Raw genomic sequence first — 14,502 nt, 5'->3', positions numbered from 1 at the left:
CTCGACTAACATTTCACTTTTGGCGCAGAGTGTGTTCATTTTTCTTTAACGTTGCATGGTCATAAAATGTGAGCCCACACTTCGGCCCGGGGTAAGTGCTGCAACAGGCATTGGTCAGATCGTAAAAACCGAGTTGCGCTAATTGCTTGCTTGAAAATTTAAATTTGTATTTCAAATAGTGGCGGCACTACACCTTAAGCCGCACGAAGGTTGAGTGCTACGCGACTCAGCTTGAAAGCTCGTCACGACGAGCTTTTGCCAGGCAGCGGCAAAACTTTTTTGTATCTATCTTCGATAGGCGACAGGGGTTCCAGTCAGACCATGGAACGCAAAAGTGAGCGATAACGAAGAAATAGAGAGAGAGAGAGAGAGAAAGTGATCCTCTCTCGCTCGTTTGTGTGAGAGTTTGGTTTGCGCCTTATTGTATTTTTGTGAGTTTTATATCCTTTAAAACCAACGCAATTCGAACCCACCTGCGACTTGAGCGTCGTGCAAAAGACCGAAAGAGAGCGAATACACCTTGTACCACCTTGTATAATTTCATTCATGCCCCTTGCGCCGCTCTCTTTTTCTCTCTGCGATTAAACTGTCATCGACTTATAAAAAGCTTGTCTCCAATTTGCGTCTCTGCATTTCGTCGTGGCTAGATTTAATACAAGTCGTGTTCTTAATTCTTCTCCATCTAACCGTTCTAATTTCAATATTACGAAAGGTAAGCCGCTCATCCATTCCAATTATTATATAAAATATGTGGTACCCAAATACAATTTTTTTTTGTGAGACATTAATTTGCCGCTTATCTATCTCAATTATTGTCATAATGCTGACTTGCAATTTATCCAATTGTAAAATAAATCATATCGTCCTGAATCGGTCAATTCTAACTCCGACATTGATATGTTAATTTGTGAGCTGCTTATTCGAAATACTTTGCGACTGTTTAAGTTTATGCATAGCCTCTGTCCTCTGTCCTCTGGCTCCCCAATTGCCTATTTTCGTTGTGTGTCTGAACTTTCCCCAACAGACAACCCCATACATATGCATAAAGAAACCGACACACATGCATATACACTCGTATGTACACACATATGCAGCACAGCAGCATTTTATATGCAATTTATCGTCTCTCTCAGCCGGTTTGGGGCCAGACAGATAGAGAAAGAGAGATACCGACCGGCTGGATTCTTTACTTTTCTAACCAGACAGACACGTAACCCATTTGAGAGCCGTCCATCCCACCTGTATCTCTACTCCAGGTGCAAAGTGTAATCTCGTATTTACATACTTCAATACCTTAGACCTTGTCATTTACACAAACATATCTATAGATTGTTCGAGAACATCTAAAGGAGGGCTCGTATCGCAATAGTTGCCTTCTCATTGCCTTAATACTGTATATTTACCCAATGCCAAATCTTATCGGGAACGTGCTACTGATATATGCGTACAATTTTCGAACTGCACAGTCTGTTGGTGTGCTAGATGTGCCAGAAAAACGCTAGAGAAATTTAGTGAAAGCATAAACATATTGGGCAGGCACCGCATTTCACCCATCTGTGGGCGTGGCCTGGGTGGCGTGATACTAGATCGCACCACCTGGCATGTTTATTTATTTCATCAAGATGCTATCCGATCGCTTGAGCAGCGATTCAGCCGTAAATGGAAAACTTAGGTCGGCAATAAAGCCGAAAAAATCACGCAATTATGATTAGTTATACAATTGGCGACATTCAAGATAGATAGATAAGGAACGCAGACCGCAGACAGACACAGATAATCAGGCAAGAACAGGCCTTCCAGCCGCGACATAAGCAGACTTTGGCGCCTTCATTTCAAAATTCTCAAAGCTCTACGCACTCTCACCAAAAGGTCAGTATCGTTATCGATAGCCAAGATTGAAATTTAAAGGGCGTGTTTCGTGCCACGCGCCTCACAAAACGCGTATTATCAGTTCGGCCATGAACTTAAAAACAATGCCTTCTACAAATCAGAATCGCAGGCTTATGGAAAAGTTTCCGAAGCTGATAAAAACTAACAGATAGTACCGGGAGCAAAAAGAAAGATAGAGTGAGACCACCCACAATTCAAAAGAGATTTGACAGAAGCAGCCGGCGATAACGATTACAATTCCTTGTATTCCTAGTTATATTCGACCGGGAATTGTAGAACTTGAATTTGTCAGTATATTTACGGTATATTTTTAAAATGAGACGGTGTATTTTGGTACATTTTTGAGGGTCGAACGGTATATTTTATCAAATGGTGTTTGTAATTAATCACAAATTATTATTTAAATCACAAAATTAAAATAAAACAAACGCAAAATTTAGTGATTTAAGCTATTTTACAGCACTTGTGTGTGTTCATAGCAAAAGTGGCCAAAATTCGGCGAAAAAAGCGCAAGTGTGATAAAGCTTTCGTGCCGCAGCCGTGTTGTTGTTTACTATTTTGTTTTGTGTGTTTCACAAGTTGAATTTTGTTAATTAAAACGGCTGTTTACGGCACGTCCACGAGCTTGAAACAGTGAGAGCAGCTAATCAGAATAGGGAACATTGAGTCTTATCTGCAGGGCAATCCAATATAGTCTGATTACGCCGATTGCGCAACAGTTGAAGCGTCCAGTCTCTCCGGCTGCAGTGGAGCAATAGAACAAGCGACTAATCTAACGGAAAGCCCAAACAGTTATCAGTTACGGTTACATCGTCGCAGTCGCAGCGACCGCCTTTGTTCGGAGAAACTTTTTTCCAGTTTTTCCTGGACAGATTTGTGCCCCCCTCGTAGCTTTTAGTGCCAGATGCTAGTTGTGTTGGTGACAAATATTGTCTCGTTCCCAGTCGAACTTCGTCTATTATTTTCCGAATCGTAAAATGTTTGCTATCCGCCGCACTGCCACACTGATGACGGCCCGCCGGCCGCCATTGATACGCGCCGTCTTCCAAGCAAACTTCGCCAGCAGCGCCGTGGTAGGTTCTCTCTCTCTCTCTGATCCGACCATTCCATCCGGATCAAAGTTCACTTTGCCTCGAACGTTCATTTGTAATCATTTACATTTACCATATCCCCTGTGTATAGGTATCAAATCCCCAAAAGATTTTAATGGAAAAGGTCATCCGAGAAAACAGTGCAAGCGTTAGCGAGGTGATTTCCCCAGACACGCGTACAAAATATTTACACACTCATTTCGAATAGCTAATAAGTTCCTGTCCTTTTTATTGTTCCAAAATTCAAGACCTCTCTCGTTTGTCGCCCCGCACAGATGGCCCAAAAGATTCGTGCTGGACCCGTGGTGGATGTGCTCGGCGATGAGATGACCCGCATCATCTGGCAGTCGATCAAGGACAAGCTGATCCTGCCCTTCCTGGACATCGAGCTGCACACATTTGATTTGGGCATTGAGTACCGCGACCAGACCGAGGACAAGGTCACCATCGACTGTGCCGAGGCCATCAAGAAGTACAATGTGGGCATCAAGTGCGCCACCATCACGCCCGACGAGAAGCGCGTGGAGGAGTTCAATCTGAAGAAGATGTGGAAGTCCCCCAACGGTACCATCCGCAACATTCTCGGAGGAACCGTCTTCCGCGAGGCCATCATCTGCAAGAATGTGCCTCGCCTGGTCTCTGGCTGGCAGAAGCCTATCGTGATCGGTCGCCACGCCCACGCCGATCAGTACAAGGCTGTCGATTATGTGGTTCCCGGACCCGGCAAGCTCACCCTCACCTGGAAAGGCAACGACGGCCAGGTCATCGATGAGGTTATCAACGACTTCAAGGGTCCCGGCGTCGCCCTCGGCATGTTCAACACTGACGATTCCATCGTGGACTTTGCCCACGCCTCGTTCAAGTTTGCGCTGGACCGCAAGCTGCCGCTTTACATGAGCACCAAGAACACCATCCTAAAGAAGTACGACGGTCGCTTCAAGGACATCTTCGAGGACATCTACAACAAAGAGTACAAGAAGCAGTACGAAGCCGCCGGCATCTGGTATGAGCACCGTCTCATCGACGACATGGTCGCCTATGCCATGAAATCCGAGGGCGGCTTCGTGTGGGCCTGCAAGAACTACGACGGTGATGTGCAGTCCGATTCCGTTGCCCAGGGCTACGGTTCTCTGGGTCTGATGACCTCCGTGCTGCTCTGCCCCGATGGCAAGACCGTCGAGGCCGAAGCCGCTCACGGAACAGTGACCCGTCACTTCCGTTTCTACCAGCAGGGCAAGGAGACCTCCACCAATCCCATTGCCTCGATCTTCGCCTGGACCCGTGGCCTGCTCCACCGCGCCAAGCTGGACGACAACGTGCCACTGCAGCAGTTCGCCGAGACTCTCGAGCAGGTGTGCATCGACACCATCGAGGGCGGTGCCATGACCAAGGATCTGGCAATCTGCATTAAGGGCAGCATTAGCGCCGTCGAGCGCAAGGACTACCAGGAGACCTTTGAGTTCATGGACACACTGGCCAAGAATCTGGAGGCTGCTCTCGCCAAGAGCGCCGCCGCTGCCAAGTGACTATCCAACCCAGAGCACAAGGCCTCGCACCTCTAAAGAAACCACTCAGCGTCGCCTCGTCCCTCGTACTCTATACACTTACTATATAAAAAATGTGCATGTCTTAGGTTTACTTTGCTGTGTCCTCGATGCACATTTCAATGTTCATTGTCTCTGCGAGACCTCATCCGCATTCAATATTCCCCGTAACGTCTAACGAAAAAGAAATTTCAAATAAATGTATTTTTTTACCGACACAAGAGCCCCCGAGAGTCTCGCGAGAGGTCTTTAACCCGGCCCCTGTCCTAGTCACAGTTCCAGCCCAGTTCCAGCCCAGCCACCCACACAGGGCTCGTTATGGTTATGTAGCCCACTTGTTAGGCTTCTCAGTAGGTCCCAGTCCCAGGCCTTATTGGATTTGGCAGCACACTGGCCCACAGTCTTGTGTCGGCACTTGGCCAGTCATCATTGATACGGACGAGGAGCAGCACCATCGCGCGATGGTAGCCCAAAACGTGGCCTATGGCTACTTACTGGCGTATGTGGCGACATTGCTGTGCTGGCCGGGAGATGCCTATCCAGCCAGTGCCAGCTACCGGGATCTGGATATTTGCAATCACTGGGATGGCAGGCGGCACTTCCTCGAGCTAGGGAGCCCTGCAGGAGAACTGCATGCTCGCAATGTGACCAACACGGCGTATAGAGTGAGTGCAGTTCTCAGAGCCAAGATCCGATCAGATCAGATCAACATCCATCGTTCGTAGAGCGCTCCGCTGGGATTCAAGAGCGATGCCGTAGCTGGGGACGTCTGGTACCAGTGCAACCTGGAGCTGGTCACCTGCGCCGAGTGCGTCATCCGAGTGACCTTCACCTATGCCAACTTCTCGAAGAGCTGCGGCAATACGGGCGGAAAGTCGAGCATGTGTCCCTGTGAGCACATCCAGTTCTCGGAGCCACCCTACGATTCAACCATCTCTGGGCAGGAGTTCTGTGGCGATGGCAAGGTATTCCGGAGCAAGACACGGACGTTGCAGCTCAAGTTCTTCTACAGAGCCACCAATGCCCATGTCTTTTCCCTGCAATACTTCTCCGAACGTAAGTTGATTAGGAAGTCCTATCTCCTGAGGGATGATTCAATGTTAGTATTTCCTTAGGCAACGTGAGGATTGTGAGTGGTTCGCCCAAGCAGTCGATCGTGGGCAATGGGAATCCCAAGTACCAGCCGCAGGTCATATCCACACCATACTTCCCCATGCCGTATCCCAGGGACTATGGGATCGAGCACATCCTCACCTGCGAGGCGGACAACTGCCAGGTGCGCCTGGACTTTACCGACTTTCAGCTTGGCCTCTCCTCCACCCTCGAGATATTCGACTCCAATGGCCAGATGCTGGACTCATACACGGGTGAGCACTTTCGGCCACCCATCACAATCAGCAGTGGCAAGTCCTTGCTGCTGCAGTTCCGGGGTAATGCTGCCACAGGCGTTGGCTTCCGCGCCGAGGTGAGCTTCGTCTCATCAAAGCAGATCAAGGAGGAGCGACTAGTGCCCTACACAGGTGAGTGGTTTTGTGTGTCTTGTGGGTGGGTGGTTGGTTGGGTAACGGGGGATAATTGGTGGATTAGTTGGGCACTTGAAGGTCTGCAGGCAATTGTCATATTGATTTCGGTTCGTGGTCGTTGGAATGGGGTGGTGTATAGGGGCTATGTTTTGTTTGGGCCACTTGACGAATATCAATGTCAATGCGAGCGTTTAAGTGGAAACTAGGTGAGACTCTTGCACGGTTCAGTTGGGTAACACAATCGATTCTGGGTCTTTGGGAAGCACAAAGGGTTGCTGGTCATACATAATCTTGTATGGCATGGGATTCTCTAGGAACTGTTACCTAAAAACGAATAGGTTTTCATACATTCCTTATCCCCAGATTGTGGTGGCATGGTCACGGGACCTGGTGGGGCCATCACCATGATGAACATGATCGAGAATGCCACAGATGTGCGCCTCTTCGATTGCATTTGGATCATCAAGCCCGGCAACAATTACATGATGATGAAGACCCACATCTCACTGCGGGTGGACGACTTCTATGGAATGGCAGCGCGTTCAGAGCTCACTATACGCCAGGGGACCACCTCCGACGGCGTAGAGATTGAGAATGTGATGTGGCCGAACAACGGGCTGAGCAAGGAGAACCACATAGCCCCCATCCTCACTGGGTACTACATACGCCTACGAGGAGTCTTCGGGATGCCCTCCAAGCTGGCCATTGTCTACAGCGTTTTCAACTATTTGAGTGAGTACCACGAGAGATCCCTCCTTCTGATTGTTAATGTTTTTTGTGCCGCAGATTGCTATATCGGCTCCGAGTTTCTGTGCGGGAATAACCACTGCATCTCCATTCGGCTGCACTGCGACGGATTCGATCACTGCGGCGATGGAACCGATGAGCCGGAGACCTGCGAGGAGGACTGGGCCCATCTGCACCACGATCGTCGCTGGTACTCCCACAAGCCCAACTACTACTTTCCGAAGATGGACCAGTATCCGGATCTGAAGACAGCCACGGGCATCTTCATCATCAGCACATTGGGGATCTTTGGCGTCCTATCTGGCTGGATGGTGATCCTGTACAGGATGGGCGTAAGGGCGCGGCACCAGCGGGAGCTCCAGAGTCACTTGCAGACCATAAGCGAGCTCCTGGACCGCCAGGACGAGGATCGTACGCCCGACGAGCCACCCAGCTACGAGGCCCCGCCCGATTACGAGGAGGTAATAAAAATAGGGATGCAACAGGAGCTGCGCGAGCCGCGGCGCCAGCGTCGTCCCCGTCGCCAGCACCGGGACCGAAGCTGCAATCGGGCTCCCAGTAACTGCACAATGCAGTCCGTGCTACCGTTGCAACGTAGCTGCAGCCTGGACAGGGATCAGGATCAGCCCAGCACTTCTGCGGCGGCCATGACCCATGCCGTGGCCGCCACGGATACCACGCAGGATGCAGAGCAGAGCCAGCAGATGGCCCAGAGGGTGCTTTTGGCCACGGCAATTTGTGGTAGGTGATCCGATCCCCAGAAACACCTCCCTTGCAGTGGCTAATTTACCCACAGAATCCAAATTGCAGGCTCTGCAGGCGCGTCTGGCCCGGCAGCCGCAGCGGACCCACGCCCAACCACGCACCAATCCGTGGGGATTTCAACGGGCCCGCCACCGTTATCCGATGGGCGTGAACTACCCGCAGCCGCTGGGGGAGCGGAGGCGCAGCCAACGACGCCCAACAGTGCGGCGGACGACGGCACCGACGGCGCCTTCCGAGACGGAGATGACTCTCTCAACATATCACTCACTCTAGGCATGCCCTCTACCACGCTCGGCAGTCCACTCACCTCCGCCCAGAATCCAAATCAGTATCAGAACCAGGAACAGACCCAGGCGAGCAACTGCACCGAGCACACGTATCTGAAGCGCTCCTGGCTGCTGGTACATCAGACTCCGCATGGACCAAGCTATCGCGTGCAACGACTGCGGCACACCTTCTCCTCGCCCGAGGCGTTCACGGCTGCCCACGAGCTGCATCTGCCGTACCCGGACTTTCTCAGCTACGGCACCAATATGCCGCACGAACGCAGCAGCAGCAACTTTGGCTCCGAGCTCTCCCGCGATCCCTCCAGCTACAGCATCGGGAAACGGGCCCGCCTTGGAGCAGCAGGAGATCAGAGTGAATCTCAGACGGTGACGCCGGATTTGGATGGCTCCAATCAAACGTTGCAGTCCCCCATGACGGAGCAAACGATGCCCCCCACTCAGAGCGAGAGCGAGAGTGAGGCAGAGCAGCATGTGTCCTGCTTTGGAACCGTCTCCCAGCGGCCCAAGCGACGACGTGGTCATGTGAGAAGTCGATCTTTTAGCAATGCACGTGGGGCCGGCAGACGCCGCCTCATTCAGCGCAGTTCGTCAGCCGATCTCCTGATGAACTATGCGGCCATGGCGGTGTCCACTCCTCAGAAGCGAAGCGAAGGAATACAGCGTTTGTTCTTCATATAAAAAGAGGATGATGGGAATGGGTTAGAGAAATGGAACGATAGTATTATGTCCCTGGTGTGATTCTGGGTGGGATCTAGTGGGAATGATGATATGTGTATATGTATATGTACTTTTAGTGGTCCAAATCCACGTGTGAGTAAAGGATTACACAGAAAGTTAGCATTTTACTTCATATTTTATTCATTTATAGCGTTAGACGTGTAGCTTCGGCCAGTGCTTGTCAAACTGTGTAGGCCACAGTTTGATATTATCTGGGGACTTTTAGGGTGCCTTAAAGGTGCAAAATAACCATACAAATCTAATTCTCGCATATATATCATAGAAATCAAAAAAATTCACACTTGTATGTATGTATACTATATATGTGTGTATATATAGACGAATATGATAAATAATACCAAGGCGTGTAGTCAATTCTGTGGAGGTGCCTGCTAGCCAGGATCCACGATCCATACATATCCCTATATATTTTCCGATTTCCTACTGCTACTGCTGCAGCTGCTGCTTGAGATTCTCGGCCAGCGATTTGCCCGTCTCCAGCGGAACTACAATGTTCCTTAGGCTGTCGATGCTGTTCCGCAGCTTGGTGGCCTGAAATTTGCTGGGCAGCTTCGGTGATCCACCCACCGAGGCAAATGCAAATGTCTTATACTCCTGATCCAGTGCAGGGCAGCAATCCAGAGTCAAGTATGGTAAGAGGTTCTTTAAATATATCGTACATATGTGTATATACATAGGGGTTTTATTTGCAGCAGCAAAAATATCAATACTATTAATAAGAAGAAAAAACAAGGTTTAAACAGAAACAGCAGGTAAGCGTAAGCGGGGGGTCAGTGCTTCGATATAGTCAACAGATATGGCTACAAAGTAAGATTCTTTAAAGTTGTGCGTATGTGTCATGGGGTGTGTGCTGGTTTAGCCATAAATTAAACATGAAAAAGGCAATGCGAGAGGGTATTCCCAATGGTATCCCCCGAGAGATAAATACCAGGAGAACACCCCAACTTAAAGATTAAAGAAATTATACATGAACAAAATTATACATTAAAAACTGGTCACGGTCCAGCGCTCGTCCTGTCATGGATGGGTCTCTGTGATCCTTATGTTACCTGATTGCCGCTGGGCGAACTGGCCTCGCTGAGAGTGGTCGGTGGCTGGCCCATGTACGACTGGAATGTGGGCGTAGGTCCGCCACTGCCATTGTCCCGATTACCGCTTCGGGTGGTCACCTTCTCCTGCAGAGTGTTGAAGGTCTTGGAGAGCCACGGCTGCCAGCTATTGCGATTGGTCTGCAGCTCGCTGAGTGTGTTGTTGAGCTGATGGTTTAGATCCTGGTTCTTGCACTCGGCCTCCACCTGCGCCAGTTTGGCCTGGGCCAGCTCCAGTTCCAGTTCGCGTATTCGATGGGAGGCGACATTGAGTGGATCCAATGGACCCAGAGGCGGCTCATTGGCATTGCGCATGGCATCCGTTTGCCGGTTAGAGCGGCCTTCGCCGGACTTGGCATTATCGTTGCCGAATCCATCGATCTGTTGCAGGCAATGCTGGCACTTGGAAACCGTTTGCTGGATGGAAAGGATTCCATTAGTTAGATATTTTGCGATACATTATCAAAGACTCACCATGACCTTGCTCAACGTCTCACTGAGCGTGTTCATGTCCTGCTCCTGACGCTGGATGATCTGCTTGTATTCCTGTATGATGCCGGTGTGCTTCTTCTCCTTATCTACGGCCCGCTCATTGGCCACGGTCAGCTGTTGGGTCACCGTATCTATCTCCGCCTGAAGCTTGCGGCGTTCCTCGCCGAACCGGTTCTCATAGATCTGCGCCTCCTTCTCCAGGCGCTCTTTGTGCTGCTTCTTAAGCAAGAACTCCTCCTCGTACTGCTTAAGTTTCTTGATCTTCCTCTCGCACGACTGCTTCATCACTTTGCGCGCCTGAATGGAGCTGCGACACTTCTTGGGGAGCGTTACCCTGAAGTACTTGAGTATGCCCTCGAAATCCAGCTGGCGCAGGTCGGACTCACAGATTGACAGCAGTGTCACAGCCACCTGGAAGAGCACAGGCAAGCCGTCCAGTAGGAATACGTCCAGTACGTGGAATACAAAGCAGAGCGGAAAGCGAGCCGTGTACAGAGTGAGGAACCATTGGGAGGCGTACATGTGCGTCTCAATGCCGCAGGCTGTGAAATGCTCATGCAGTTTGGGTAGCTGATCCTTGATAAGCCGCTCCAGTTGATACAGCCGCAGATACAGAACCTCAAACCCTGCCTTGTAGAGATCTCGAAGCCCGTAGTCATACATTAGTGCGACCAAGACACAGAAGGCATCTTCCTCGGGCATCTGGGAGAGCCAACATTTATTGTTTGCTGTTCGATTGCTTTCCCTATTTTCATAAATTACTCACATGAAGCAGCAGACTGGCTGCTATGAAGCTGAGGCCCTGGCAATAGCCAACCTCGCTGTCATGGACAGCATATGCCTTGGACACCTTGAAGAGCGCATCCTGACCAGAACCGCCGGTTTCCTTGAAGCATTTGTGCGCCGGAAAAGTGCGATGTATATCCCGCTGGATGACTGTCTCGCATTTGGTTTCCTATAAGAGATTTACAATTGAATTTACTCCCTTTATAGGCTCGAAAACTACTAACTTTGGTGATCAGGATCTTGTACATGTCGTTCATCTCCACCTTGCCCTCGACACTGGCCAGTTTCTGCCAGATCTTCTCACGCAATGCCTCTGGGACACCGAGACGCACAAGGGGAGCCAGATTCTTGGGCCTCTTTTCGCTGTCCCATTCCCGCAAAATGGGATCCCATTCATCGAGTGTATCCTGCGAGCAGTCCTTGGATACTTCGCCAGTGCCACTCAGGAGCGGCTCATCGCCATCACTGCTGTAGTCTGTGGGGCAATCATCCTCGATTGAGGCAATGGACGTGCTGCGCACAATGCGCGAAAGATTGTTCATGCCCATCTTAAGCAGGGACGAGGATGCTGCTTGCTGGCCCGGGTGATCCGTGATCTCCTCCGAGGGATCTATGCTGTTCACCTTCCAATTGAGCTCATCGGTGCGCTTGAGATGCAAGTAGAAGCGCAGCGTCATTGGGCGTTTGGATATGAAGTGATCCATGATGCGCATCTCGCTGGCCGACTGTATAGTCACTGGGGTTTCAATCACGAACCGGACTGGCTCCTGGATGCCACGCATCACAATGTCCACGGCCACGGTAAGATTGGTTTTGGACGATTCCAGATTCAGCTGCTCGAAGGCCTTCTCCTGGGCCTTCCACTCGGCTCGTATGGCATAGGGCAGGCAAGAATTTATCGCAAGGGCATTCTCGGACTCTGCCGTTGCTGCTCCTCCTCCTCCAGTTGCTGCTGCTGTTGCTCCAGCTGCTGGTACACCTGGCGCTGTCACGTAGCCCATGTTGAGCAGATCAATGAGATGCATATCCTTCTGGACCACCAGTTTGCCTGGGGCCACGAGCACGCCAAAGCAGCGCTCAATGTACAGGGGCTGGAGTACGTTGGAGGGCGTTTGCTTTACGGTAATGCATACTTCTTTATCCGTATTGGCTCGCAGCTTGAAGCAGCCCCGATCCCGGGGGACTGCAGCATAGGAGTTCTTGGCCACCTTCTCGCGTATCTCCAGGGAGACGATGAACTCGTAGCCAGCCGTGTTAAGGGGGTTACCGCTCACATCCGACGTTACAGAGTTGGCCATGTCCACGGCCGATGTGAGGCTGCAGCTCATGCTGGGCGGATACGTCTGGAATGCTTTCTGGAAGCAGGCTGGAAACAGATTAATGCAAATAAGCGAATGAGATCATGCCAAAAACCGTGCTGAAGATGATCTGATCTGACTCACCGCTCACTTGATTTACCGCCTCGGGTATATGGCACCGGAACACATGGCATTGGAAAAGAGCATCTCCGTGCAGCCAGGTAAAGGCAAAGCAACCATTCTCCGCCGTATCCACGGGACCGCGATAGTATAAAATAATGCTGGATATCTCGTAGGTAGCTATAATCGTATTGCTCTCCGCATCATGAAGGCTGGAAAGGGAAACGAGCGAAATACCTAGCTTGAATGAATCATATTTTTGGGGAAACTCCTTTTTCTACTCACACGACCAGACCATCAGAGCAGATGGGAATGCTCACAGTTATCTTCAGTCCCACGGACTTTGAGCCACTGTTCAGCTCGTTCATAATGCGGTAGACATCTGTCTCGGATTTGGGTGCATTGATGTTTGCGGCACCCAGGTAGGTCACACCCGAAAAAATGGTACAGCCCTGATCGATCTCTGACACTGTTACAATGGATTTATATGTGTAAAGTAGAGCATTGTCTATGTGGCACAAAAACTCACCCTCTTCGTCGGTTGTGTCGCCTTTCTCCGGCTTCATGGCATCCTGCTTCTCCTCCACGCAGGCGGGACTCGCATCAATGCAGTCATAGAACACAGAATGGCCAACGCGATTGTGTGCATCGGAGTGGGAGGCATCGTCCACAGCCTCCTCGCTCTTGGGCGTAAAAATATTGCAGGGGAAACGCATCTCGGGGTCAGTGCCAGTGACAGTGCCAGTTAATGGCAGTGTCAGAGACTTTTGCTGATGATTCGGGACTCGCTGGGTCGTAGTCTTATCGCCGGCAGCTGCAAAATTTAAATGTTAATTGACAATTACGAGAAAAGTGCGCAAGTCGAGAAACAATAATTGAACTGAAATGTATTGAAATTGTTATGTGTTATGTGCTATGGGGTTTACGGAACGTTTGTTTGTTATTTGTTGCCATGACACCCTCTACCATCGGCGTACCGAAGCTTACATAGATAAGATTGCAGCTGGCTGGCATTACTTACTATCGACTCGCTTAAATTTCAATTCCAATTTGGAGCGCGCTCAGCCAGCGTGTGTGCACAGCTGTCGGAGCGGATCGTGTCTGGCAGACTGGGAATTTCTATGCTTTCAGTTCTCGCTGTACTCACCTACACCTCGCTCCAGCTCCAGGTCCCGCAGGGCGTCCGTCATCTCGTGCTGAATATCGCTCAAGTTGCGATTGTGCGCCATGTCCAGCGTGGGGGATCGATCACCACCTCCCTCGGGAGAGGAGAGCGCCAAGGCACTCAGCGAGGTGGGCGGCTTGCCTGCGCCTGGTTCCTTTGGCTCCGGGGCCACAGTTCGCTTTGACGGCTCCGTGGGACTGGCGACATTGCTGTCGGTGACTATTTCGTATTCCCCGCTGGTCGTTATCGAGGACTCCGAGGACTTTGTGCTGAGATTATCATCCATTGTGTCCGCTCAAGGTTGCCGTAGGGCCGAGGGTTTTCTTCGCTTGCCTTTGTGTGTGTGTGTGTTTCTGTTTGTGTGGAGTCTTCGTCTGCGTTTCTTTATTTGCAGTCTGCAGCGCAACTTAGGAAATGCGCATTTTCGAGCAGGTACACAAATCAATTTCTATTTCTGCTCCAAGGGCAACATTCCATTCGCTTTCGTTCGCTATCAATTAGGTTTGTTTAATTTTCAACGGAGTAACATCCATTCCATTGTGTCGCTTGGGCCACCGCGTAAATCGATGACGAATCGGAACGGTTTGGGGGCGTTGATTGCGTTGCATATATATGCGCATGTATGTGCCACAAGACCTACTTCTGTGTGTTCGTGGGGTGGCGCCTGGGGTCAACAGTTTGCTACCGTCGCGGATGTGATCGGCACCCTTGCATATAGATTTTTCGTTAGCCAATGCCAGACTCCTCTGCACGCCACTACACAGATGACTTTTTGGTCTACTCGTCTGTCTGAATGACACTACAGCTTCAGTGGATCCCTCACACCCTCTATTACTATAGTTTTGCGTTGATTTTAATGATTTTTCTGCAGTTTTCCCAACTGTTTTGTTTACATATTTCCCTCTTAGTAGTGGACATATAGGTGTCAAACCATCGATGGCACTATCGATAGTATCGATTTTTAATCA

At 50.3% G+C, this 14,502-nt stretch overlaps 3 protein-coding genes across 7 annotated transcripts; 2 read left to right on the top strand and 1 right to left on the bottom strand.

The window, feature by feature from the left end:
• The first annotated feature begins 558 nt into the window (after positions 1–558).
• On the top strand, positions 559–4,748 carry Idh (isocitrate dehydrogenase [NADP] cytoplasmic). Of its 4 annotated transcripts, none has more exons than XM_033383765.1 (3): positions 2,596–2,963; positions 3,073–3,138; positions 3,230–4,748. In XM_033383765.1, exons 1-3 carry the CDS (start codon positions 2,868–2,870, stop codon positions 4,505–4,507), a joined length of 1,440 nt encoding a protein of 479 aa, XP_033239656.1. In that variant the 5' UTR covers positions 2,596–2,867; the 3' UTR covers positions 4,508–4,748. The 4 variants fall into 4 exon arrangements, with proteins under 4 accessions (XP_015043476.1, XP_033239656.1, XP_015043477.1 ...); XM_015187991.2 differs by having other exon boundaries at positions 2,597–2,963; positions 3,257–4,748; XM_015187990.2 differs by lacking the exons at positions 2,596–2,963; positions 3,073–3,138 and adding an exon at positions 559–712 and having other exon boundaries at positions 3,257–4,748.
• A 162-nt stretch (positions 4,749–4,910) lies between these two features.
• Culd (CUB and LDLa domain) lies at positions 4,911–8,684 on the top strand. Of its 2 annotated transcripts, none has more exons than XM_001354064.4 (6): positions 4,911–5,190; positions 5,251–5,581; positions 5,641–6,045; positions 6,412–6,780; positions 6,835–7,536; positions 7,606–8,684. In XM_001354064.4, the coding sequence occupies exons 1-6, from the start codon at positions 4,987–4,989 to the stop codon at positions 8,523–8,525; spliced, it is 2,931 nt and encodes a 976-aa protein (XP_001354100.1). In that variant the 5' UTR covers positions 4,911–4,986; the 3' UTR covers positions 8,526–8,684. The 2 variants fall into 2 exon arrangements, with proteins under 2 accessions (XP_001354100.1, XP_015043474.1); XM_015187988.2 differs by having other exon boundaries at positions 7,592–7,972.
• GAPcenA (GTPase activating protein and centrosome-associated) lies at positions 8,682–14,494 on the bottom strand. The gene is made up of 9 exons (XM_001354063.4): positions 13,517–14,494; positions 12,899–13,183; positions 12,655–12,838; positions 12,394–12,581; positions 11,176–12,317; positions 10,932–11,120; positions 10,148–10,867; positions 9,635–10,090; positions 8,682–9,179 (listed from the first exon to the last, which is right to left on the bottom strand). The coding sequence occupies exons 1-9, from the start codon at positions 13,818–13,820 to the stop codon at positions 9,012–9,014; spliced, it is 3,636 nt and encodes a 1,211-aa protein (XP_001354099.4). The 5' UTR covers positions 13,821–14,494; the 3' UTR covers positions 8,682–9,011.
• Positions 14,495–14,502: the final 8 nt, after the last annotated feature.

Source organism: Drosophila pseudoobscura, chromosome X (assembly GCF_009870125.1).
Source record: "Drosophila pseudoobscura strain MV-25-SWS-2005 chromosome X, UCI_Dpse_MV25, whole genome shotgun sequence".
Lineage (NCBI taxonomy): Eukaryota > Metazoa > Arthropoda > Insecta > Diptera > Drosophilidae > Drosophila > Drosophila pseudoobscura.
This window is presented reverse-complemented; position numbering and strand designations above follow the sequence as displayed.

What these genes read in the sequence shown, in the direction of transcription:
- Idh (XM_033383765.1), top strand. Translation starts at nt 2,868, where the DNA reads ATGTTTGCTATCCGCCGCACTGCCACACTGATGACGGCCCGCCGGCCG. An exon ending in ACTTCGCCAGCAGCGCCGTG is followed by an intron (nt 2,964 to 3,072) that starts GTAGGTTCTCTC and finishes CCCTGTGTATAG; the next exon opens with GTATCAAATCCCCAAAAGAT. An exon ending in ACAGTGCAAGCGTTAGCGAG is followed by an intron (nt 3,139 to 3,229) that starts GTGATTTCCCCA and finishes CCAAAATTCAAG; the next exon opens with ACCTCTCTCGTTTGTCGCCC.
- Culd (XM_001354064.4), top strand. Translation starts at nt 4,987, where the DNA reads ATGGTAGCCCAAAACGTGGCCTATGGCTACTTACTGGCGTATGTGGCG. An exon ending in TGACCAACACGGCGTATAGA is followed by an intron (nt 5,191 to 5,250) that starts GTGAGTGCAGTT and finishes CATCGTTCGTAG; the next exon opens with AGCGCTCCGCTGGGATTCAA. An exon ending in CCTGCAATACTTCTCCGAAC is followed by an intron (nt 5,582 to 5,640) that starts GTAAGTTGATTA and finishes GTATTTCCTTAG; the next exon opens with GCAACGTGAGGATTGTGAGT.
- GAPcenA (XM_001354063.4), bottom strand. Translation starts at nt 13,820, where the DNA reads ATGGATGATAATCTCAGCACAAAGTCCTCGGAGTCCTCGATAACGACC. An exon ending in GGAGCTGGAGCGAGGTGTAG is followed by an intron (nt 13,184 to 13,516) that starts GTGAGTACAGCG and finishes TAAATTTTGCAG; the next exon opens with CTGCCGGCGATAAGACTACG. An exon ending in GGCGGTAAATCAAGTGAGCG is followed by an intron (nt 12,318 to 12,393) that starts GTGAGTCAGATC and finishes ATCTGTTTCCAG; the next exon opens with CCTGCTTCCAGAAAGCATTC.